The sequence below is a fragment of the Epinephelus fuscoguttatus genome, linkage group LG1 (assembly GCF_011397635.1).
Source record: "Epinephelus fuscoguttatus linkage group LG1, E.fuscoguttatus.final_Chr_v1".
Lineage (NCBI taxonomy): Eukaryota > Metazoa > Chordata > Actinopteri > Perciformes > Serranidae > Epinephelus > Epinephelus fuscoguttatus.
In genome coordinates, this window is record NC_064752.1 from 43645294 (window position 1) to 43672682 (window position 27389).

At 42.8% G+C, this 27389-nt stretch overlaps 1 protein-coding gene across 5 annotated transcripts in view; it reads left to right on the forward strand.

The window, feature by feature from the left end:
• Positions 1-27389, forward strand: part of LOC125891994 (semaphorin-3F-like) — an 85698-nt gene that overhangs the window by 29872 nt on the left and 28437 nt on the right. For 4 of the 5 annotated variants that reach the window (XM_049581692.1, XM_049581682.1, XM_049581709.1 and 1 more), the window contains exons 3-5: positions 25532-25692; positions 26054-26116; positions 26599-26718. In XM_049581692.1, coding sequence (XP_049437649.1) covers positions 25532-25692; positions 26054-26116; positions 26599-26718 — 344 coding nt within the window. Of the gene's footprint in view, positions 1-3701; positions 3820-25531; positions 25693-26053; positions 26117-26598; positions 26719-27389 lie in introns of those variants that run through there. The other variant, XM_049581715.1, reaches the window with a different exon arrangement.

Here is a 27389-nt window from a genome sequence, read left to right on the forward strand (position 1 = left end):
AACGTCTATCAGGGCTGTGCCTCTTCTACTCCAAAAGTGCAGCTGCAGGCTACTGGTAAGCTACACTGTGTCATTTCTGAAGTGCTGACTTATTTTTCTTTGGATTTGCGCAAATCAGTTGGGTGGAGAGAAAACAATATTTGTGCACCCAAGTGTTAAAATGGTCAGGAAAACCTACAGTTTATTCTGTCATCATGTTGGCTTAAATGTTGCTGATATTCTCATGTAAACAAACATGCATGTAAACATAATGGGCAAGGTCAAGACCAGCAAAACGTAACCGTTGTTAAATAATGTACGTATGTTAGCCCCACTAGCTGTGCTGACACTGCTAATGGGGTTTGCAACTCAAAATTGAGCTGCCTAGGCCTACTCTCTGGGGCGATCTGGAGGGAGACTGGAGGGTGGGCACAATGTTTTCACACCAATGCTGTTGGGTTGGGATGAGCAGCCAAATGAGCAGCGCCATTAGTCAGCTCCCACCAGACCTGGTTGGTGCCAGTGAAGTAAAGTGGCATCATGTTGACTAAAATGTTGGTAACATTCCTATGTAAACATGCATGTAAACACAATGGTCAATATCGAGGTCAGCAAAATGATCGAGGTCAAGTCGACAACTTAATGACAGGCCTAGTCTACAGTGTGTGTAGTTACTGTTCTCTGACAAAAAAGACTTCTACCTGTAATCTCAGTAGCTCTGGTCACTGGGGAAACAGGCAGGGACATGTGTTGTAGCACAGTGAACTTGTTTGCTCCATTTAAACTTTCCATTTACTCTTCTCCTTTCGTCTGCCCTCTCCTCAACTCCCACTTGCTGCGTTCTGCTGTCATGCCAGCTTCAGAAGTTATAAATGACTGTGGATTTGGGAGCCTTTCATGGGTTTGTGTAGGAGAGTCCCTTTGTTAGCTTCAAATGTTTGGGGTCAAAGCAAGGCTATCATACACCCAGAAGAATTATGGATGTGTGAAGTGCGAGTTTGTTATTGAAATGATAAAAGGAAGTCCTAGAGGGATAGTATATCATACCACTCCACAAAACAAAAGAATGGTTGTTAGAGGGAGTGTGGATGTGTCAAATAAGGAGGGTGAGTGTTCAGAAAGATACATAAAGGTTTTTTTTTTCCACCTGGTTGTAGTGTAACACTGCTGGAAAGCAGCAGCGCTGACCTCTAAGTGCACTCAGTCTCTCGGAGAGATTGCAGCTTGTGACAGACCATGATGCCGTCCCATTAGCTGAGATAAGGCAGGCAGGGATTGAGAAGCTCAGATCAATGAGTCATTACGAGTAGTGCAGAGTTCTGGCCGCAAGCGCTGCCAGAGCGGGATGCTTATAGTCGTGGCTTAGCGGCAGCGCAGCCCAGCAATCTCTCAGCCGCTTCCCACCAACCTACAGTGAGGCCATCCTGGGAGAAAAAAACCAAGCAGGATTTTCTCCGGATTAACGGTTGATTCCATGTCAAATATGCTATCCAGGAATGATGAGACAGGGCATTTACCTTTCACCTGACACATTTCAGATTGCCAGAGCAGCCAGTAGGTTTCTTACCTTGACATGGTTTACTCTAATTCCAATCTATGGACTCTGCTCTCCTTTGGAATGCAGTACTCGTAAGGCTCGGCTCTTTTCTCAAGTGTTCTTTCGAGTGAAAAGATATTTTAGCTTCTACTGAAAACAAAACTGGCTGATGAAAGAAAGATACTTTCTCACTTTTAAAAGGTAAAAGTGAGGGCGAGCCCATCAAGAATATTGGTAATTATCTCTTATTGCACACTGTGACCCAGCTCAGGTCAGGCAAGAGGTTGGTCTATAAACTATAACGCATGTTTACAATGGACAGTTGCCCTTTGCTCACACCTTCCCTTGAACTCCTTTTGAGCTGCACTTCCAGATTACAGCAATTGAATTTAGGCCAAGACTACAGACATGAGACCCTTTATTTGTAATGAGAATCCTTTATAATGTTTACAGATTCTTTTATCAGGCTGTACCTCTGGCACAGTTTGTGGTGGTAAGAAGCTTTTCATCACAGCTACGTCAGTGTTGACCTTTTGAGTCTAAAAATTTGTTTAGTTCATTATAAATATGAAGTATAGGATGCGCCCTAAACAGCGACAGTGCCAAGTGAGCAACCAACATTATCCCTACATGCTGTTGTATCCCTGCATTGGCAGACGACAACAAGATAGATGCAGGAAACACTTAGACCAAGTGTGTCTTTATTTTAGAAATGTGTCGGTGCAGTTTGATGGGTTGTGCACTGAGACTAGGGCTGTGACAGTTTTCGTATTTGTACCGAACTAACATGATCTGGTAGACACAGCCACATGCAAATTACATTGTATTTTGACTGATGCACATAATGTGGAACCAAAGTTCACAAGCACAAGTTCTGCCTGGAAATTAGCCGTATGTTGTTAACAACATATGATGAAGTTTGCACAACAAAGACATTGGCATGAAAATCAGTCACACTACTGCGAGCACAAATGAAATGCGTGGACTGGAAGTCCTGCCTGCAGGTTCCTTGTCAGCTTCAACAGCAACGTGGAGAGAGATTTTAATCATAAGACAAAGGCACATACAATATTCTAGTGCATATCTGCATAGGGCTGGGCAATTTATTGATCCTATACAAATATTGACATCAAAAATGTCACTGTGTAAATATTTTGTGAAAGCACCGATAGTCAACACTACAGTCTTGTCGCAACATTGAAATTGAGATATTTGGTCTACAAAAATATTGTGGTATTTTATTTTCTCCATATTGTCCAGCCCAAGTTTGCCAGTGTCACCCAGATGTGCTGATCACCTGGATGATAATTGTTTGGGTGCTTTGACTGTTTAAATATAGCCCTGATTAAACTGTTTGAAACAGACCTATTGACAAGTTTTTATAAGTATTATCCCATGTATTATGGTAATGTAAGTTTCATATCATCAGAGTTGCTTTTCAGTGTTATAGCCTGTTGTGACCTGTTGCCTTTTGGGAAAGTGTTTGTTCAGTGTAATGTACAAGGAAATGTTCCTTATTTTTTATAATGAAAATAGTTGACCGAAGTTGCCAGTGGGCAAAATGTTACTTCAGTTCCCAGCAAGAGGATTTTGTCTGTTCTTGACACTTACACTACTGTCTGTTCACAAAAAAATGAAAAGAAACATGTCTTTATGCATTTGCATTTTTTCCCCACTGCACCAAACTCATAAAAACTCTGACTCCTAACCCAGCATATCAACCAAACCATGACTTTTGTGTACTCTTAACTCCTAAACTCCTAACTGAGACCCCTCCCTCATCCCATCCTCCTGCATAGGGTGCCCATTTAAAATCTTCCCTGAGGCTCAGTGTCTGTTAATAGCCACTCCACTGTGTTACTCTCTGACTACATTTTGGCTGATATTGATCAAACTTGAAAGGGGAGCCCTTAAGTGAATGTGTAAAAAGTCCTGCTAATCAATGATTGACAGTTGGTATTTCGTTCATCAAGGTCACTTTGCCAATTTCAGTGTGTAGAAGAGCTGCAGGGCAGTCAAGTGATGAGTGAGAGGGTTTGTTTTGTCTCTTCAGATTTTGCTGTACCAGAGGGAGGTCGAACTGAGAGAACGACTTTCAATCACAGTAGTACTTCAGCTTCAAGAGCAGGACAGAGCACGGCTGAAAGGAGAAACGGGGAAAATCGATCTTTGTGCCACTAGCATAACTGCACCAAGCTACACATAACACTGCTGGGATAATGCTGTTTCACTCAGCCATTACAGATACAGCTAATTCAACTGGGACACAACCGCTGTGCTGTTTTTTTAGCAATTCAGAATGAGTAAGTCACATTTTGGAGTGTATTATTTCTTAGCCATTTGATTCCTGTAATACATACAGAGTGCTGAAAAGAAGATGTATGGCCTGGTAGTTAGCGCGCAGCCAAGACAACCTGTGGAGTGACATTTCACCCCCAAAAAGTTATTGCACATTACTGTTTAACCTGGTTGCAAAGACACTAAATACATTTTGACAAGCACATTTCCTCATAATGTGTTGAAATAAAAGCTAGTGACTAAATAAGGTCCTGCAGAGAAAAGTAAGACCCATCGAGTTTAGCACTTTGGGGCTCCAGCCTTGCTGCAGGCAGGCAGCAGAGTTTTGTTGATAAAGGTCCCACCTCTTCAGATTGATTCTGTCTGGCTGCAGCCTAGTCAGGAAATGCGGCATTGTATGTTTCTGCAAACCACAGATACGTTACATTTGTTACATTTTATACTTACTATACCAACAGTTATAAAGTGACGTAGTATAAGCTGACTTTGTCACTGGGAAGTGGAGGATGGTGGATGGCATGTCACATAGGCCAGACGCCTGCCAAGGTGCAGACCACTGTTCACCAGCCAACACCAAACTGGTTGTGATTTAGCAAGTCACTGCTGTGTTTCCAGCGGATTTTCAGGCACTTAATGTGGGTGTTTTACAGTGACACGTCACTGTTTTTCTAGCAGGGATAGTGCCCAGAGAAGCAGCTTATTTTTTACAGAGACTTATTTTTTACTGCATTTCCTGCTGGGATTGTGCCCCCAAAGTCAGATATTTTAAACCAAAACATTATCTTTTCTTAACCATAACCAAGTGGTTTTTGTGCTAGTTCAAGGCCAACAAACAGCAAAACTGGTTGCAATTTAGTGAGTCATTGCTGTGTCTCCAGAGGCTTTCTGGGCACTAAACATGGATGCTTTGTAGTGACCCATCATTGTTTTTCCAGCAAGGGCTAGTGGCACAAAAAGCAGTTGTTTTTTCTGAGACATTGCTGCATTTGCAGCCAGGCATGTGCCCCCAAAACTGGTTATTTGATGTCAAAACAAGATCTTTTCCTAGCAAGTGGTTTTTGTGCCTAGACCTAACCACACATTAACCACAGTAGTGAAACCTAAAGTTTCAACATATTGGGGTGTTAGCTGGGAGTGTGAGAAAACAGGAAAAGCCTTCACTGATTTAGAAAGCATATTGCCCAAGTTTGGAAAGAAATGAGGAGTTTATGGTTCGGGGTTAAAGGGGCCATATTGAGGGGGTTTGAAGGAAGAGAGCGGGGATGCTTGGCTGTATGTCTCTCCTTTTCTCTCCAAGGGCCAAGATTTTGGCCAACATTGCCAAAGCAAACACCTCAATGTTCCACCTCAGAGGAACCAATATGATCCTTTCACATGCTTCTTGCTTTCTGTGCCTTCCATCTGGATTTACCTCATTTCTACTTGCTGGTTTTTGCATGTGTAGAGGAACTAGACACTTTCAATTTGTATCCATTATGGTATTGCTGCATCTCATGATTACATTGTGTCTCCAGATGCCTGCATGTCTAAACCATCACGAGTCACACTTGTTGTGTGCCAGGTGCTTAACTTACGTGTGTACATGTGCATGCTATGCGTATTATCTTTACGTGAGTGTGTGAGAAACAGAGGGATGAGGTCTCTCTCTCTGTCACCCACTCTGTCTGCTTCTCCCTATCCATCTCCTGCAGTTATCGGGCTGATTGTATCACCCTGTTAGCTGCAGGGAGATTACCAGTGACAAACTGGGATGGCTAAATCGGCTTGGTAAACTCACTGACCTGCAAACCACCACTACCCCCCGCCTCACTATCTCCTTAACACCACCTTACATGGGCATAGAGCATGGACTGCCAAAATAACAGTCTTAACACAGATAATGCTGAGAGGAATTATCGAGGTGAAGACAGAATTTCAATGACGAAGGCCCAAAACCCAGCCGATGTAATACACTCATTGTGCAAATTACTTTGTTGAATAGAGGAAATGAAATGGACTTTGGATGATCTAGGGTTAGAATTATGGACAACCTGCAGGTATGAATATGTAAATGTTCCAAAACTCTGGATTATCCTGTTAATGTCTTTACATTAGCCATAATAGAACTGCTAAAAAGACTCAGAAACATTAATTGGTCAATTGGGGACAACCTCTCCCAGCAGATTGATTCCTCACGTCTTAAGGGAACCTATTATCTCGTTCTGACTCCAAAAGAGGATAAGAGTGCCGAGCCTTAGAAGGCCCTTTAAAACGACCGTGGTTTACGAACAGCAGGCTTATAGCAGAGAGAGCATGATGGAATCAGTGACTTTTGCTCTTTACTGAGAGGTAGTGTCTCAACTGGTCTCCTGTAGTGGCTTCAGAAGTGTGCTGGTTCAGGAGGGGTCAGGAAAGGATTACAGAGCTAGTTTGGATATTGTTTTAGAGGTCTGACATGTTTATTGCTGTTCCAAACAGCCACATTGGAGAGTAGAGTCACAGGCTCTCCTTTAAGTAGTGCTGTGTTGTACCCTTTTCCCAACAAAATCAGTGGGAACAGCATATGAAGGTCTTTTAAATGTGGGAAAATCCACCAAGAAAGTAGATAGTCTCCTTTCCATTGCCAGTAGAAGAGTATTTTTTTTACTGGTGCATCACAGGGCTAGTAAGCAGCAGAAAGCAGACTGGGGGTCAGTGAAAATGTTATAGTAGTAGCTTATTTTTTTCATATCTGTTACTTACATAGTTTCGCTTTCAAACTCAGTGCCAGCTAATTTAGGAACAATGTTCTTGTGCTTCTTGAACAGAGATGGATAGAATTTGTAGCAGCGAGTCATTGCATCGTGCCACAACAGAGGCGAAAATTTTGCATCCACCCGTGACATGTTTCCATCACTGCCAGTCAGAGCCAATTGGAGCTGGAGCCCATAAATGCCCTTGACTACTGCAGAGTCTTGTGTCCCAGGATTTAGATTATGCTCAAATAACATATTTCACTTCCTGATGCTGACTGTGATGCCTGAACTGTTGACCAATTAGTAGTGATCCTACACCAGTGTGGATGTGAATTGGTTCCTATCATTGTTGTATGGCTCGGGTTATGCCCTTTGTAAAACATCTGTAAATACATACAGAGAATGAATGGCATAGAAATGTTAAAATTGTTAACGCCTATCAACACAATATTTAACAGAAATCAATCAGTCAAAGACAAAAGCCAGATTTTAGTGGATGTAGTGGGTTTTTTGTCCAGTGGGAAAGGGGCTTAACAGATGCAGACCATTTTGGGCCTCCTCTGGCTGACAGACCCAGTGAAGCTGAAAACACAAGGCTGTTTATAAAAGACTAATCTCCTTAATTTCAGATGAATGCCCTTTGAATAGATAAAGTAATTGATGAGGCAAAATATGATGACGCTGCTGACATGTGCATGGAAACATGGGATTTGTCTACTAATCCCACTTCCTGTCCCCAGGGCCTGGGAATCAGGGGCGCATCGGAACTCAACTGATCGCCTGCCTATGTTCAAACAAGCAATGAATGAGAGGGACGTCCCATTAGCCTCCCACTTCTGTCAGCATCACCACATGACTGATAATAGGCCAGAGAAACATGGCAAATAAACTGGTAAAGGCTTCATGGCCCAACCCAGAACTTCTCCTTCACTCTGCAACCTCCCAAGGAACAGGAAGATAAGTGCTGAGGTAGCACCACATGCACTTACACAGGACTGAAGGAGCAGCAGGAGCCTGGTGGGAGGAAGAAACCTGGAGCAGAGCCACAATGGCTGCTGTCACAATCTGTCCTGCCTTCCTGTCATTCTCAGGAAGGGGTTAGAACAACTGGCCTCCCACACTGTGACCCCACACTGCTTCAACAAATAAGGCATTCATAACCACAGGGCATGATAGTGGGTCACCGGTGTCACATACATTAGGTGGCTATATCCTGTGTCTCTTCAATTGTAAATCTCCCACTGGCCTGTCAGGACACACCTGAGAGACAGAAATGTCTTGTCGCATTGAGACAGTTTTCTTACTTGTGGATGGGCGGATTAAAGCCAAGAAAGCCTTTCACTTTAAATTCATTCTTGCTCCATTGTTACAAATAAAACCTTTTTTGGATGGAAACTACTTGAATTGCAGAGGACGCAGACTTTCCTCACCAGAACACAGCGTGGAAAACAGTCAACATGAAATTAATAACATGAAAGAAAACTGAAAACCTCAGCTGGAAGTCAGCCTGTGGCAGCTCAAACCTGCCTTTTTGATTCCTTTTGATACAATTTGTTGTTTGTAGCAGTTGGCATTAACATAAAATATTCTCTGTCAAAGCAGAAATATCACAAAGATCAACATTTAATCATATTTATGAGAGACAGTGTCATTCATTGTGAAAAGTGAATATTTTCCATGGAAACCCCCTGAGCAGATTCTCCCAAAAATGACAGATCTACTTTAGATTCAGCTATTGAAAAAATACTTTGTTGCTGACATTTGACAACAGCTTTTGGAAGTTTGGATACAACTGAACTTAGAGGATGGATGTGTGGTATTAAGAGCTGGAGATGCACCATTTTATTGGCTGAACATTGGTTTTGGCCCATATTTGCCTCTGCAATTGGCCTATCTGCAAATAAGATGAAATTCATTGATGGCAGTGGCTGATGTTTTTCTGTTGCGTCACATCACTTTTGCACAGGCTAAAAAGCAAGGCCTGAGACACCAACGGCGTCCCGTCGTTCTGCCATCCCATGCACAATAGAAAAAAGTGTTGACCAGAGAGCTTACTCAGGATGGGGACAAAGGACACAGGAAACTCACTATCGCCTATTTTGTCCTTAATTATGCTGTGTTGTCAAAAACCAACCTGTGTTGAAATCGGCAGAAGAGCTAGTTGACATTGGCTGTTAGCTGTTAGCAGCCAGTGGCTGGAACTAACAGCTAACAAGGTCACATTGAGTTACGTTATGATGCATTCAAGCTCTATTCAGTAACAAATTGAGCTCGGTATTGAGCAAAGGTAAATTACAATATTATCATGATGTGTTCAAATTTAATCTTGTAAAGTTTAGTTTTTGGCAAGATGTTTAAATCAATACAGAAATTTGTCATTTTCACAGCAATACAAAAAAGATATAAGAGAGTGAGAAAAACCAAACAAAAAAAACATAGGTATCAGTATCGACCCAATATTTATTAGCGCATCCCTACTGACAGCTGTGAAACAGTAAATCCATTCAGCTCTTATGGGCCACTGTCCTTAAATTTTTTTTCAGTTTGTTTCCTGAATCTATTCTAGTTCTGTTTTTGGTACAGCATAGCATAGACTTTAAGACCTCTCCATCTTCACTAGCTTTAACATTTTACAGAGAGAGATCCGTCTTTATTACAACGAGGCTGTTCTGGTCTGACTGTTTCTCACAGCTGCACACATCCTCTGGAACCAGACAGCAGGAACAGACATGGTAGAGGGTGTCTCTGCTTCTGAGTGTGTCCACTATGTGGGGATTACAGTCTGACATGAAGCTGAGACATGCCAGGTTAAGATAAGGGAGGCTAAAGGTAACAGAGCTCTCTCAGTCAGGGCTTTATGTTTCGTCTTTGTGGCTGCTAAGTTCTTCCACTAATTCTGCAGTGCTGTTCCTTTGTTCTTCTGATACAAACACTTGAATGCATGCTTGCCTGCTACCTCCTCTGGCTTCTGTACTAAATCAGCATTAAAATGGATTTACCATGCTAAATGGACTCAGGAAACCAGGAGGTATGCACGTACTGTAACTGTGGCTGGACAGATACCATATACCAGTGATTCATTGGTTCATAGGGTGTAGTAATTCACATGTGGATCTCCACTGAGCTGGAACTTAGGGCTGGGAAGTGTTAGAGTGATGGCAGAGAGGTTGCAACCTGGACCCCAGTGAGTCATGCTCGACATACACTTTCTCTCTCCTTTTTCTTCCCTTCACCCCTGTTGAACACAGGCTCATTGCCATTCTGGACAGGCCATCTAGTAATGCCACTTTACCCCCAGGCAATCCCTGTTTCCTGATTCCACTCAGGCTGAGAAGAGATAACCCTGACCCTGAGCTAATCCCAGATTAAACCAGAACATAAAGCACTGCCACTGCTGCCCAGCGACCTCTGGCCTCCTCACGTCTCCTGGCCCAGGCTGTGAAAGACCAGCGCTTGCAAAAGCAGGTTTTATCCATGTGCAGGTTAGAGCATTTTCACCATTTGAATTAGCGAAAGAGCTCAGATTGCTTTAGGTGGGGGCACCCACCAGTAACATTTCGGTAGAGTCTCATGTGCCTGAAAAAAGCAATTGATCAGGTTGTTCTCATGCATATACCCATGAAAAGTAATGCACCACAATAGGTATATATCCCATGCAATCATGAGCCAGTTATCTGTATATAAGTCACGTAATCAGTAAGGCTACAATCAATGCGCAGATTTGAGTAAAGAAGGTAGCAGTCCCCATAGAACACTGGACTTTGCAATACAGGACTTTCCCCCAGGAAACCGATGTTCGGAACCTTAGGAAAGCAAGTGAATGTTGAGTTACTTAAAGGTACGTTGTCGCCATATTGCTTTTCCTAAACCTAACCAACGTGACTTAACTTGCCTAAACCTAAAGATGACCAACCATGTTTCTTTTCCTAAATCTAACCTGCGTAACTTAAAGTTAAGTATGTAACTTTATATGGGATACGCAACATCATTTGTGGGTTACAAATTTGCAGGATGTCATATAAACCATTGTATGAGATGAATTGAATTGATTCACAACAACACTTGGCATACAGAGGTTGCAAAAGGATTGCAGGAATTGACATGTGGGATGGGAACAGTGCAAGATGTGTCACTGCTGAGCTGGAGACTGTTAATGAAACACATGTCAGTTAAAACAGAGCCATGTTTGTGCAGATGTGTGCGATTAGATCAAGACTCTCATGGGAGGATCTCCTTCCTTACTCTTTCTCCATATTTCACATCCTCCTCAGCTGGATCTCCACCTTCATACATTTTTGCTAGATGAAGGGAGAAAGGTGTTCATTTGTTTGGAGAGAAGTCCAACAGTGCACATTATTGGTTTTTATAAGATTTAAAAGAAGAGACAGCTATGGTGTGTGTGATTAAAGTTTTGGTCATAGATTCGTCATCACCTCTTGTTCAACTGATTTTGTACTAGAGCACATCTGTCTGCTGTTACAAGAGTTTACATGAAAATGGAGACAAACGTGTACCTCCAAACCAACCCCACCCCCTCACCCTCTCTGCCTGTCCATCAGCGTGCTGGGCTTGGCAGACAGAAGGAGAGAGGCTTAGGTGATGGGAGCCAGAGGCCCTGTGATAAGGCCATTTATTCGCATGAGAGCTCATCAGAGCTGACAGTGAATACAAATTGGTGCCATTAGCGAGGGGGGGGAGGGTTGGACAGAGGAGGGGCGGGGCACTACAGTGGCTCCTAATTATAGAGTGGGTAAGCCCCCCAGGTCAGCAGGGGAGTGGTGGGTACAGTGGTAACGAGGTGGTGACGGTGGTAAACAGTGAGGTGTTATGTCTCACAGAGCATCATGGTGCAACTTCTGGATAATGTGAGGTCAGGAGTGGTGGTTAATGATGTGTGATATGGCAGTGCTTTTAGTGCATGTCCATTATGACGGATCACATTTAGCATGTGTTGAGACAAGAGAGGGTCACACCTTTTCCCTGGTGAAAGTGCTCACAGCAACAGGACACAAACAACATGCCATGAATAGTCAAGTAGCTTCACTTTATTGTGGTTTAATAGCCGGTAAAGCCAAGCAGGGAGTCAAATCACTGATCATGTTTGATCATTATTTGGGATTCATTTTGTGCTGTCAAGGTACCTGGGCTTTGAAACACCCTGCCCAGACAACATGGGATCTGGGGCTGCATTGCATAATTTTAACTTTCCAAAAATTGAAATCATGACATACATGCCTACCACATGCAGCAATTGACCAGGTGTGCGGAAGTGAAAAAGCATGCATGATTTGAATGCATCTTTTAATCGCTCTTCTTTCAAATGTTTTACTTATTAATTTCATACTTTTTGTATGTACAAATGATGGATGCATAAAATAATGGACATAGTCACATTGGTTTGTAGACTCATGTTTAGCATTTGGCATCTTGGATTTTGGAGCCAGATGTGACCATATTTAGATGGGAGGGTGGAGCTAACCCTAACGCTAGCTGCTAGCTTGGTTTGCACAATGTATTTACAGCTATGATTAACTGTGCTAATGCTAATGCTAATTATTTTTGTTAGCCAAAAAAGGGAAAAAAATCCTTCAAACAAAATATATTCACCAAAAAATGGAATATGTGACTCCTAAAAGCCTTTCATACAACCAAATGCTGAACAAGACTATTAGGTGACCAAAATGTTACAGTTAACCTCCATGAACTGAAAACACACTGAAATAATGACAGCCTCAGCTTCACATATACTCTGTGAATATGGGGTTATGCTGGGCCTCCAAGAACACTGCTCAGCCTTGCTTCTAATTATTTTTCCAGCTACTGAAAGGCTACTTAAAAATCTGTGAAGTCTGTGAGCCAGCAGGACTAACATTACTGCGCATATTCAGTGGGCCGCGTCACATGGAGGTAAACCCGGAAGCTAGACATTTTTGTTGTTGCGGTAGGCGCCATCTACCACCATCCAGCATGTAGTTATTACACCTGTGGGTTACTTAGAAGTTGTGTGGCCAGTTTCGCCGTGGTAGTGACTTCTAAATGGATGGCACCCACCAGTCACTCAAAGTGGTCATGCCTTTATGCATTACTTCAAGCCTTTCAGCTTTTGAGCCTCCAAAATAGTTTATTGAGTAAATTTGAAAAAAGGTGACATTAGTAACATTTTAGTGGAAAATTCTGCTTTCAACTGAGACATATGATCAGGAGTAATAAAGATGATCACTGTGACTGTTGTAATACCCTTCGTGGTGTCATGTCTTGTTAATTTCACTGAGTCTGAAGTAATATGACAGCGAGCAAAGGTGCTTGTGTTGATGCTTTGTGTGTGTGTGGGGCAGGTGTTTGTACAGGCATGCTGTTATGTCTGTGTTTTCTCTCCTAGCAGCAAGCTGCAGAGCCTGCCTCTCCACCAAGATGCAGACATGCACACACGCACACATGCACACACACACACACACACACACACACACATAGGAGTCAGTGAAGCTTGGCCACGTCGCTGAGAGCACATCACAAAACATTACCATTCCTTTGTGTTCCAGGCTCTTTGACATTACCAGTGGGTCAGATCATATCTCCGGATCCCGTGCCCTTGCATATTTGTTATCTGCTGAATGATGCGTCCTATCTGATGTGACACAGTGGCCGAGCCTCTGACCGCTTTTATTATCCTCTGTCCCACAGAGTGACTAAGCTGAGGCGAGCAGCTGCTGCGTTCACATGCTGTTATCGTTCCTTTTCATTTAGCAGCACAGCTAACCTCATGCCCACTCTCCAGTAATCACACATGCATTCTTTAACAACTGTGTCACTTCTCTACTGGCTTTGAAGCGTGCAGCTTACACAAACCCAAATAACTCATGTAAATGTTTGACATGAGGACAAGTTGTGTTGAAAGGAGCTGTTGAGGGAGAGTGAAGGAAGGCACTGTGGGCCCAGAGAGCTGCTGATTGGAAGTGACTCTGCTAACAAGATAGCAGCACAGGTGCCAGTTCAGCGGCCACACACTCGTCCATATGTAGAAGAGGGCTCTTTAATCTCCATCTTCATGTTTGTGAGCTCAGTGATTGCCCCTATATCAGGCACTTCCTTATCCTGCAGATACAGGAAATCACTGTGAGAAAGTTTTGCTAGATTAAGATAAGAGAGAGAACGACAGCCGCTCTATGATACAGGCATCTGGATATAAGCCAATTCTCGTGTTGTGTAAATTCAGTAAAACCTCAACTTTTTTTAATAAACAGACTTAAAGAACTGATCTAAAATGCACTGTCATATTTTGTGAATAGATAACACATAGCTGCCGGTCTACCAGAAAATGCTTGCTTACAGTTTTGACAGTTTTGTTTTAACTCTTTGTATGAAGGTACAAATTCATTCATACCTAACAGTAAAATACCAGACAGGAACTACTTACTTTCTACCAAACTACACTCGCACAATGGTATCACCACTTAGAAAGAAGTGTGGATCTACTCATGGATGAAAGGCTCATGCTGCTATAGAGTGAAATTCAGACATTTATGGCATCCTCCTGGGCCGAGCTGTAACGTTAGCAAGCTCAGTGGTGCTAAGTAAGCTGGCAGTAGATGCACACTTCCTTCTGTGTGGCGATTCGGTTGTCAATATTTTTACACGGTATAGAAAATGGTAGTGAATATTGATATTTTTCAAGGTACTGTTTCAAAGCTAGAAAATCCAGTATTGTGACTACATGAAACTGCTCACAACTGTGGATTATCTTCAGTAACCAGGTCATGATTTCTGGAAAGAGACGTTTCTGTTGAGTTTTACAAATTTATTTTTTGGTGCTTTGAGCACCACACACAACGAGTGTCAACTAGTTCCATTATACTGGAGACAAGCCAGACATCTCTACATCTGACATCTCCGAAACTCGGCAACTCACTCCAAAACAATGCAGACTGATAAATAGCACTACAGGTAAACAGGAAAACGTGTATTTTTGATTTTGGAGCAAACTATCCATTTAAATTGCAGCTAACAATTGCTCAAATCAAATTTCCTTCACCCACAGGGAAGCCAAAAATATTCTCTGACTGAAAACGATTGGCATGTTTTCAATAAAGTTGAAAAGGAAACCTGCTGAAACAACATCAGAGGGCAATGTTACAGCGGGATGAACGCCCATGACCCAGTCTTCCATGATCGCATAACAGATAACAGCCACCTGTGCACTCATCTTCACTTTTTTTGGCAAACATAACAATCAGCCTAGACTTTGCCTGGGAGAACAAATGCACCATTATACAGGTAAAAAGGCAGGAGACATTTCTTGAATATTTCACTGACTAAGACTCAAATTAATGACAAACTCTTCCATAAAGTAATGCATGTCATGTCCAGCAAGTCTCTTAAACCTGTGGCAGTGTCACCTGTGGAGTCTCAACTCATTACTACTCCTTGTTAAAAACTCTCCCAACTGCCAACAAACCAACCTTGCAATTTTCCTCAAAAATGTGTCTCTAAAGCAATTTTGTTCAGAACTCCATCACTGCTGTTGAACTGAAGCGCGCCTTCTGAAGAGTAATAAGACTGTCTAAACTGGAGCTTTCCTCTTCTGCATTGACAGCATTCAAAATATTTGGCCAGGATTCCTGACAAGTGCTGCCTTTGATGTGTGAGAGCACGCCGCCTCTCCCACCCCCTCTTAAACACCCTAATTATCACTCCTGTCACTCCAGTGCGTGTGAACGAACACACTTCTTGCCGGCGGGTTGGAAAGTGCCTCAGGTAGCGCAGCTTGTTTATGATGCGCCGGGGGATAACTGGGTATTTCTGTCACTTTGTTCCACAATCTGAGAAGACTGAACAAAAACATATTCAACACAATAATTTTCACTGTAGTGTTATTTCAGGGGAACAGACCATAGCAAATGGGTTCCAGCTTTAGTGCTTCATTGTGGTCTTCTTGCTGTGATCTTTGGACAGAAGCTGCAGTTTCTAATTATCGACCACACGTTCCACAAGGGAAAACCACAGACCCGTGAATTGAGCAGGTGATTGCTCCACACCTCGCTCCACATTGCTCATCGCTCTCTTCCTGTTTAGTGTCAAAGCAGCAGACCGCAAACTTTTGTGTCTTCCCATCACCATCCCCCATCTGCTTTACCTTCAGTAGCTCTCTGCAGGGAGAAGTGCGGGCTTCAAGCAGCAACACGCTCTGCACTGTCATTGGCAGCGGCCCGCACTTTTAATTTACCCAATTTGAAACCAGAGAAATATGCAGTGGGGTGGAACACCCATATCAGTGTCATGTAGCGAGTGTGCGCTGCGCTGTCGAGTGCCAGGTTGTGTATTTCCTCCCTCTTTATTTTCTCTCTCTCTTATGTTTTGTTTCAACGCACAGTCCAGAGTTTTCCATGATCCAATCACTTACCCGATGCTTCTTGTGAATGTGCCAGGAAAGTTATGAGTGGGGTGGGCTGTGTACTGTTAAGTCATGCTGGATGCAGTAATCGTTCCTTAATGAGAGGAAGTTCTGATGTTACCGGCGGGGTAGGATGCATTAACGGCTGAATATGATCCATAAAATCCAGCCTCCTCTTTCCCTTGTGTGACAGCGTGGTGGGAAATCATGTCATATAAGACAGCATTAACCAGTGTGCCTTCTTATTTCTTTGAGATGTGATCTTGAGAGTGCAGCGCATGCCAGTGAACTTTTCCTGTCCAAACATATTTCCAAAGTAAACTGGGGCCGTTGGCTATTAATTTAAGATGGAGAGATATGCCGTAACATGCAGGCCTGCAGCCCTGGAGATCGCCGTCAGCAGCCAAGTATTCTCTCAGGAGGAGGAGGGCTGGCTCAGGCTGACAGTGAGCCATGTCTCTCCTCTGTGTTTCTATACCTCATTTAACCAGGCAAGCTGACAAAAATACGAGTCTTATTTATAATGGTCTGAGGAAGGGGCTGCAATAGGATGGTGGGACAGATCCAGTGCTTCCCATTACAACCACTGTATTGTACTATCAGCCTCTGACCAGCTCCACTGCTGCAGCTGAGGGTTTAGCAAGAAACACGCTCGCACAAGTCTTTAAACATTTACACAGGAAGACAGTGTTGCATCTACCAAAGCAGAATTTACAGTAAATGAAGAACTCATTGCAACCTGTTTTCAATCTCAGAAAATAATTCTAATGAATGCAATAAAAATATATTGGCCAATAAATGATATAAACCATCTGTGTACTTTTTGCTATTTGGCTCCTCTTTTTAGTGTTGGCCCAGCTTCAGTGCTACTAGATTGACTTCCCTGCTCAACAAGCAATCATTTGCTTTCCATGCAAAGACCATATTTGTCGTTGAGATTTTGCAGTTGTTCATACAGGCATAAAGATAACACAAGTTACTTCCGAACCTCAGACTGGCAAGCAGGCAGTGATGGTGTGTGTCAGACTTTAGGCATGGTGTGTGAAAAGACACATGGCCTTTTTAAAGGCCTTAGGTGCATAGAGGGTCTTATGAGTATTCCTCGGGCAGCTGTGGCTCAGGAGGTCACTTACTAGGGCTGGGCTTTGGTACTTAATACCATCTAGGTATCAACCAGAATAACCCAGTGCTAAGTATTATCTGAACTTCTCCAATCAAGTGATATCTGCATTCGATCCTTTTGGTACCCAGCTCTGGAAGAAAGTTACTATGCGTGTGGTTTTGCTCGCACCCAATCACCACGAGCGTTTTTAGATTTAATGCATGGTGTGATCGGCTCACTAGTAGCAGCTACAGCCCATACAGTCTGTGGTACGGCAGCATTTCATGCACTTGAATTCTTCCATCACTTGAAGGGTACTTGTGTTACTGGTATCTTAAAAACAATACCCAGCCATACTGGCCAGCAGTTGGAAGGTTTGTGGTTCAATTCCTGGCCCTTGCAGTCTGCATGTGCTTGGGCAAGATACTGAACCCCAAATTTCTCACAATAATTGTGCCATCAGTGTATGAGTGTGTGTGAATGCTCTGATGAGCAGGTGGCACCTTGTATGGTAGCCTCGACCACCAGTGTATGAATGTGCCTGTGAATAGGTGAATGCGTGATAGAATTTGAATGGTCGTTTAGACTAGAGTAGCGCCATATAAATGCGGTCCATTTACCATTTATATGTACATGTACATGCCAAAGGCCATGGAAAGGCCCTCAAGCTATTAGCATTGAAGTTGGTGCAGAGAATCAATGTTTCTAGACATAAACATTAGAGTTAGTTGCAAGCAGTAAATTTGACTTTGACAGTGAATGAGCTGGGATTGACTCCAGCCAACCATGATCCTACAAATGATGAGTGGATAAAGATAATGGAAGGATACATCCTATCATTAATGAACTCAATAACCATAACTTATAAAAAGAATTATGCTTGTCAGTTGTACAAATGCATTTGTTGCAGGAGAACTAAACCCCCACATTTGCTTTTGGCTAAATTCCCCTTGGCAATTTTTTTCAGAATTTTAATTGTCTTATTGATAAATGGCTCTGCAAATGAATCAGCAGATTTTATTTGTGTATTTTATTTCTACAGGGAAGGTCATGCTGGTGTCAAACAGTCAAGTAAAAAGTACAATATTTCCTTCTGAACTTTTTTAAGGTAGAGGAGTGTTATCATAAAGCAGGAAAAAAAGTAGGAATTCTCTAGTAAAGTACAAGAAACTTCAGTGTGCCCTTAGCTGTACTCAAGTGCATTACTTCAGTGAAAGTAAACTTTCCACAACTGATTGTTGTCAATAGCACACAAGAGGAGCCTTAGGAGGTCTCACAACACGTTTGATGTGAAGCTGTCTACATAAGTTGGATTTGATGCTGACATTTTACCAAAATGTGCTCAGGATTCATCTTACTCAGCTTCCTGTTCTCAAACACCGGCGCAAACCTTTCTGGCTGCCAGAGAAGAGTGTTGAGTTGTGGGAACCGGCAGTGGGCTGTGTCAGCCAGCAGCACCTTGAGATGCTGGGAGAGAGGAAAGGATTGTCTCTGTTCAGCAGACTGAAGAGAGCGGACCTGATCGCCTCTCACATGTAGACTTAGAGCCCACTTCTGCGTAATCATTTAACTTTCTGTATACTACTACATGTGGACTACTTGTGTTCATGAGAGACTGAAAATGAGGAAAATAATGAGAGTCTTAGAGGGTCTTATAAACTTACCTTTTCTGCATGTGTAAAAAAGGAGGTGAATGAGTAAAGGGAAGGACACTGAGTGCTGGGATCAGTTTCCCTCACCGGCTTACTTTCACCTCTAATAGAGCCATTGCCTTTCCACAGGGGGAAGCAGTGCGTTCCTGAAACAAAGCCACCCCTGTGTGTGTATGTGCAGACCCCCCAGAGTGAGCCTAAACCGTAAACGCAGTAATGGGCTACTTGAAGAGTTTATCTGGCTCTAATAGACACACTTGTACACTGCTCCTGGCCTCTAAATCTCCAGGATAAGTCTGTGTGTATGGAAAATGCTGTCATGCCCTAATGTGGCTGACAAAGAGCACCGTAGTTCAGCCTCTCTGAGCATTTTCTGTTCAAAATTGTAATCTTCTAGTGCAAGTATGTAGTTGTGTGCAAGTTGAATGTATCTGTGACTGGTTTAATAGATAAGGGATCTTTTTTGCTAATTTAACTTACCTGTTTTTGGTCATTTGAAATGTAGCCTTGGGCCAGCAACCTAATTCGCTATTATTGTAGCAAAGACATTTCTGCTATCTTCTGGAGATGACCACACTTTTAATCCTTTCTGTGTAGGCACAACAAGAGCCACCCCTCTGCGGAATTCTTGCTCTGGCACATAGCAGCACTGTCTCTCTGCATGTCTCAGTTGTTGCTGGGTGTTTGCCTGGCACCAGTCTCAGTCCAGAGACCTGCTGGTCTTGTTTTCACAGGCAGTCTGAGCCTCAGAGCAGTCGACTGCCATTATACGTCCTCGATCTACATTTTTGGAGCTGTTGTCTGAGGCAAGGGATGACTTTTGGATTGAGCTGAGAAGAAGGCTGACAGAATAGGGAATGAAGCCCAATAGCTAGAATGACTTATTTTTATGGTATCAGAAGGTCCAATGGATTTATACTGAGTTAGTGATACTGATACTAATATAGTGCTTCATTTGATACCTTGTTTTTTTTTAACTTCATCTGATACCCATCATGTGAATGGAAGCATTCAGTTGCATAAAATGCCACCAGAAGCCACAGGCGTGTAGTGAAGCCATACTTATGGTGGCATCTTGGCACACTGAACTCCCAGCTAGAGCTACGTACAACAGTAAGTTGATAAATCAATTAGTTGATCCAAAGCAAAAATCACTAGCTTTTTTATATTTGTTTTAGTAGTAACATTTGCTGGTTCCATCTTTTGAAATATGAGAATTTGCTGCTTTTCTTTGGAATTTATGATAGTAAATGAAGAGGGGGGGCTGTGGGAACTTCAAGGCTGTGATTTCATTTTTAAAATTATTTTTGACATCTTCTGAACTAAACAATTAATCAATTAATAATGATAACAATCAGAAGATTAAGTGATGATGAAAATAATCATGAATTTCAGCCTTACTGCCACCTCCATCAGAAACACTGGATTTCACCACACCTCAGACTGTATAGGCTGTCACTTCTGCAGTAGTGGGTCACTTAAGCTGCATTAAATCACAGAAGGCATATGCTTTTTGGCTGTAAGCAAAACTATATAAATCTGTTTTTTTCCAGACCTGGGTACAAAAAGGATCAAATGCAGGTGCTGTTTGACTGGAGAAGTCTCAATACCACCTCGTACTGGGTTATTTGGTCGACACCTTAAAGGGTGCCAATACCGAGCCCTACCCTTACATAGCCTGCTGTAAAATTTAAGTTTCACAGCTGAAGAAGCAATCCCAAAACAAAAGCTCAGCGTCCTTGTTTTGCCAGTGACTTAGTCAACTCTATGCCATATGTGCGCTAAAAGTGTAGGCAGAAGAAGATATGTTCCACAGCACTTCCACTCTGGGAACAGTCCGCATCTGTTACGCTGGAATTCCACTGGATGTGTGTCCGTTGTGGAACGGCTGCGCTGGTTATCTGCTGCACGCTCCACCGTCCGTCAACACCCACTGGCTGCGTTTGCTGTGCGGTGCGGTGCAGCTCATGAATTCACGCATAATCGCGATATAACAAGATGTAGTTTCTATAAACAGAACCACAAAACCAGAGGAGTAGTAGGAAGACATCTCGGTGCACCTCCATGATTAACATCTCCTCGTCCATGGCGTCAACGGGGTGAAATGACGTCTGAAAACCTCTGACCTGTTGACTTCAGGCCTGCCTCCACCCATTTTGACGTTTTCAAGGTGTAGTGCAGGGAAATATGATCCGAACACTGTGTATTTTATTTTGAAAATTAACCAGATGTTTTATTTTGTTTCTGTGCACAACTTCCTGCCCCGCACGATCTGCTCTGTGCTGAATTGCTGCGTTGTGCTCCGGCATCCAGCAAAAATAGAAGTCCTGCGTATCCGTTGCGGAGGGCTCTGGAGCGCTGCAGCTGTGACGGAGCCGGAACGCAGCACAGCCGCAGCCGGTGGAACCACACACATTGAGTAGAATTGAAACGTATTGGCTCCGCTGCTGTTCCGGAGCATAGACGCAACCCACACGCATCTGGTGGAATTTGGGGGTTAGGCCTTCAGCGCAGCCAAAATATAAGATAAGTTGACTAGATCTAGCTCACAACAATGTTTATTGGTTTTGATGCTTGGACTAGGGCTGTAGGATTATGGCCAGAATGATAATCATGATTATTTGATTAATATAGCGGTGACAATTATTTCTTATGATTATTCGTTGTTTTTAAGGACAAAATATTTTTATCGCACTTTCACATTTAAATCAACACAGCACTGCTTTCGCTTCTATGTCCTACAGTCCTGCTTTTTTTTTGCATCAAAATAAGACTTAAAATAAGATTTGTCACCAGAATTAAGTGTGTCTCCTTTGGATACGTATCTGCTACTGTTTTTTTTTTTTTGTTGTCGTTGTTGGGTTTTTTTTACAAAAATGGGGATTAATGGAAATGTTATGGTAACGTTATTCTTTTTGGCCTTCATGCATTCATTGTACTGCGGATTGTCGGGTTTTTTCAAGTGACTCAACAAATTAGTTGTGCTGCTATGCGGCACAGACACAAGTCTCATGCACTCTTTTGCATGTGATTTCTTCTCTCCTATGTCCAAAATACATCTAAACAACAGATGATGAGGGAAGATATTGCTTTACCTGTCTGTGCTCACAACAATCAGGAAAGTCTCTCATAGGTTGCTGCTGCAGGGTGCACACGTACAGTGGCAGTATGACAGCTCTATAAAAGTGGAGGCTGGCTTTAAAGGAAGTGCTTCATTTTAATAGCAGAGGAGATTTCTATGAGCGAAGCATGCGTTTTAAACATCAATATTGCAATCAATCATGTTCATTTAATTGTGGGAAGCCAAAGTCATGATCACAATTAATATTCAAATACTGTGCAGCCCTAGCTCAGACACAAAGCTCGGAGAAAAACATATGACCCACAGCTTTTACTGTAGTCATATGTCATCTTACCCTTTTAGCAACAGCCTTCTTGTTTTGTTAACTTTGAGCACAAAATTAAGTTATTTGTCTATAAATTTAGTGAATAGTGTGACTAATTGATATTGTCAAGCAATGACCCAAAAAAATGTGCCATATCATAAAAATGCCAAAATGCATTTACTGGAGTTGTACCTTGTATTATTTCCATGTGACTAATAAATGGTTGTTTGATTTAAAAAGACACATTGGAGCGGGGCTTTAAACACTTAAAGATACTTCAGCTATGAGTCATCCCTTCATAATGAATGACCAAGAAAAGACTGCAGGGTTTGATTTCTGCAACAACACCATCATCTAATAGGCATAGCTCTGTATGATGTAGTCTACTTTACAATTAGACATGGAGAATAAGGTGTGAGGAAAGATATTTTATTACAGTGTTGAGGTTTTGCTGTGACGCAGAGTTCGGACATGCTGTAAAGTACGCTCAGGCCGTACTATCTGTGCGTTTTCGTCTGATTATGAGATTACATTATATGTGTGTTTCTGAATGTGCGGCTCCCTATAGGGTGTGTTGTTGCTATGCACTGTTCACATTCCCTCGTCAGCTGACAGATGGTCCCATCCAGCTACTCTCTGACAACAAACACACACTGAAGAGTTGCTGACAACCTGCTTCAGGAAGGGCTTTGCCTGGCCCTCGGAATGTGTGTGTGTGTGTGTGTGTGTGTGTGTGTGTGTGTGTGTGTGTGTGTTTGTGTGTGTGTGTACAATGCGCGCTTATCTGGTGTGTTTCACTCTATCCGCACACACACATAAACATAGCTAGAGTGTATGGGGACTCATCATTCAACTTAAGTCTCCAAGACAAATAATCACAGGGTCAGACCACATGTTGCATCTCCTCCGCCGTGGGCTCTGACAGCTGTCAATCACTCTGTAAACATTCCTTTGGTGGGCAAAGTTATTAAATCAAACTGTACAAATATAGCAAATCTAATTCTATTAATCTTTGCTTATTGATGTAACCCAGTGTTAAATTTAGATCTGGCAGGAAAGGCCGGTAATATCAGATTCCATAGGGAGTCTGTTTAAAAAAGGTCTCTAGATGGTGTTTATTTTAAGGCCCAATGGTGGACATGTTGATGGCTTTGCATGCGTCTGTGTCCAGACCTCTTCCGCAGAACCATCTAACAACCTCGCAGGAATGTCTGTCAGTAACTTCAAACATACCGAACATGACTGCACATACAGAGCTTGCAAAAAGTATGCGGTTATTCATCAACTAACTGAAACATTTTCAAATCTTAAATCATTTATACAAGTCTAGTGTGTTGCTTTTAATGGCTGACACCCTGCATTGACTACATTTCACACTTCCTTCATTTTATGATACGCTGGCACACCTCTGTTGTGATGTATCATTTTTTTAAACAGTCTAACAAAGCTAACTGTATCTGTCAGTTTATCCTTTGGTTTCCTATCACTGCATTTTTAGCTGCTAAATCAACATAAAAGAACTTAGGTTAACCTCAAAGTGCGATTCCCTGTTTCAGCTTTCTGTGGTCTGTTGGTTGTAGAATAAAGCTAAACAGTGAAACAGGACTTTCCTGCTGTTTAAGTGAAACCTCCATGTTTGTCCAACAATATGTGAGGGCCACCCTCTAATGCCGCTCCCCTATAGATTGTGGAGGAGTGTGTTTGTCTATGGTGTGGCATGGGGCCTTTGCTGTCTTAGCAGTGGCCTCTTTGCCCTGCCTGTACATGGTTGCTGAACCAAGACCAACATATCAAACAAACACTCCAACACAGAGCTATAGGAGGATTAGGTTACTCTGGACATGAGAGGACTAGTTGACTGCATTATGTTACCACAAGACGCACACTTCTCTGACCAGAGAGCTGTGTCCAACCAGGGATGGAGTAGTTTACAGCTGCATCCACACGAATATGTTTGCATTTTAAAACACACAACTATAGCTGTGTTTATGCTTTGCGTACACATTACTCTGGCGTTCTCACACCCCTAAAAGGAGGGCTCTGAAAACACATTTTAGTTTAGTTTAGTTTACTTTTGGAAACGATGACAAAGACACCCACGTTTCTTCCTGATTGGGTCTTATAAGTCACCACATGTCAAGTTGAAGCATTATAGCGAGGTCTACATACCTTTTTTGACTTTATCTGTCTCTAGGTATTCCTTTCCCATTGCCATGGCTTCCTCCAGCTATGGCTAATGCTCCCAGTATTGCTCTAAAGGCCCTGATACACCAAGCCAACAGTTGAACGTCGGTCAATGTTGGGCCGTTGCTAAACGCCCGTTGCCCTAGTTTATGTGGTGAGACCCACACAGTTGGCAGTAGTCAGCTTTTTTTTGGCCGACAAGGACTAGTGAACTACTGATTCAGCATGTCGATTGGTGTCGGAGCCAGCAGAGCCCATCCGTGATTAAAATCCCTCTGACTGTCAGTTTAGCTCAGTGCACAAGAGAAACGGAAATGAGGAAAGCAAACAAAGCATGTGAGATTGAAACAATAATGTAATACTTTGTAAAATTGTTTTTTTTAACCATTGAGCTCTTAAGCAGAAATTGGTTGCAATTGTGATATGGTTCACTAGTAAATATCCTTTTTCCTTTAACATCGGGCTGTGTTGAATCCATCCTGTTTCCTTTTGGACGACAGAATACAGACGACAGCAGCTTGCTGGTATGGAGAGTTATTTCCTCAAGGACATGTGCACATATGTATGTGCTTGTTGGCAGTTGGCTGTGGTCTTTGTGGTGTGCTCAAGTGCAACTTTTTGGACAAGATCAGGTGACGTAAGGCAACGCAACAGTCAGCCTTCCTCGCCACTTTGATGTTGGTTTAGCATGTCTGGGCCTTAATATGTTGACGTATGTGCTTTGCAATGACCACCGATCTGTTTTCCGTCACTTGAACTGCTTTATTCTCATGTGCTACTTTTAGTAACAGTTTCACTTTTTCAGCGGTCCAGGCAAAGACATCTCTGGCCCTTCTTTTCGCCATCTCTGTCGTATTTTCTGTATCTAAGCAACCAACTGCAGAAAACATAATAGTGTGGAAGTGGCCTAAAACCAAACTTATAATATCATCTTTCCCTGCTTGATATATGGTATGACTTTGTTGCAAATATCATATCCATCTGTCAGACTACTGTGACTGTTTTCTGACTGGAAGTCACAGACAGCCAGTGAATGATAAGAGACTTTCAAGATCCTCTGATCCACTCAGGCGGTATTAAGCCATCAACACAGTGTGACAGACACTCAGTAGCACTTGTCTCTAATGTGTGGGGTTAAGTTACAACAGTGTTGGTGGAAAACCATCAGATAACTCCACACGGGTATGCAGGAGTGGCATGAGGAATGTGTCAGTTGTGCATGCATGTGTGTGTGAAAATGTGCATGTGCACCACAGCTGTCATTAACAAGCATATTTCTGTCTCTATACAGAGCTGAGATCCACCGGTACTGCTCATCACTTCGCCTACCTCCTAAACACATCTGACTACCGGATCCTCCGTATGGATGAGGACCATGACCGCATGTACGTTGGCAGCAAGGACCACATCCTGTCTCTGGACCTCCATGACATCAACAAGGACCCACATATCGTAAGACTATTTAATTCCCATGCCCGCGAACTCAGGCTTCTTAAATGGGCTGTTAAACTGCAATGAGGCAAACACCTTTACCTCAGCGCTACAACAGCTCTCCCCAGGGCAAAACGTTCCCTTCTTTAGCCCCAGCAGCAGCCATTTTGGTTAGCTCACACTCTAGTTTTTGTTGAAGTGCACTTTTTCTGGTGCTGGGTCATTTAAACACTGTAATTGGGTTATGACAATCCCAACAGGACTAATATTAGCCTGGGTGGATATCCCTTTTGGAGTTTAAGCCCAAAAATCTCATAAATGCCAGTGATGTATAGCAGGGTTGGATTGTACCTATAAAATGTCTTCTGTTCCCCCGTCGCAGATCCACTGGCCAGTGTCCGAACGAAGACGGATGGAGTGCCTTGTGAGCGGGAAAGACGCCAATGTAAGTATGCCTGTTGACAGCACTCGTAAGCTCAGCAGGGTTGTTCGGCTGAGGTGATTTCCATCAACTTGATGGGCAAAAAAGAGAAAATAATGTCGTTTTTCAAATGCAAAGCCTGAAAAGCATACAGCTCTGTCCATTGTGCACATTGGTATTAATGTGAGGAACCTGTAAAAATCACCTGTGAGGCTCGGAGTTGGCCCAGTAAAAGCGCTGGTTCCCTTCTGTCTAGCCAGGGAGACAGGAATGGATTGGAGCAGAGTCAATCTCACCATCCTCACACACCACAGCACCCCTGGCAGATAATTTGATAGGCTATGTTGTCCAAATAGAGAAGCACGGTATTACTGGTAAATATTTGGTCATTTGCGCTTGAGCGTTCAGTAAATCCGCAGGAGGTGCACCAGTAAAATATGGCTGTGAATGGCTTTTCATTCAGATATTTATTACAGTTTAATTGACTCTGGTCTTTGTGTCCACAGGAGGAGTGTGCAAACTTCATCCGTCTGATCGAGCCATGGAACCGTACTCAGCTGTACGTCTGTGGGACAGGAGCTTACAATCCAGTCTGCACTTTTGTCAACCGCGGACGCAAACCTCAGGTTAGGATTAAAGACTTGGAAAATGTACAAGCCAAGAAGGTGATCTCTCGGTACATTAACTCAACAAGCATAAACAGCTTTCTCCACCTGCATCATGAATGGCATAGCTTGGCCTCTTCTCTTTTTTCTTTTACCCCAGTTCTCCGTCCACCTTACGCTAGGTTCCCTTTATGATTTCCCTCCATCATTAAGCCTGCTCGTGGTACCATGTCTCCGCGTCTGGCAAAGCAGCTAGCAAAGCTTTACCAGCACACAGCTGTCATCCCCAGTGAGCTGTTAAAGCTACTCTGTTTAGTCTCAGCCTTTAATGGGACCTCTTGAATTTCCTAAACCAAGCCAGGCATCGCTACCTCGCGTTTAACACCTCACTCTTCCTTAAATATCACACTTGTTCCCTAATGATGACCAGGGGACTTTTTTAAAAGGGGATAAATAAAAAGTAAATTTCCCATTGGACTCTCCCTGGAGACATACAGTACTGTGCAGAGAAGTTGAAACAGCAAGCGTGGCTTGCATGAGTCCCTTGTTGCATACAGTTTCTACATGACCCTTTACTAATGAAGGGCTTCCATCCATTCACTCACCTATCCATCCACCCCTTCATGCATCCAGTCCACCCGCCAGCCTCCACCATGTGAGACATTGGGTAATTGGAAGTGGGAGCTCCCATT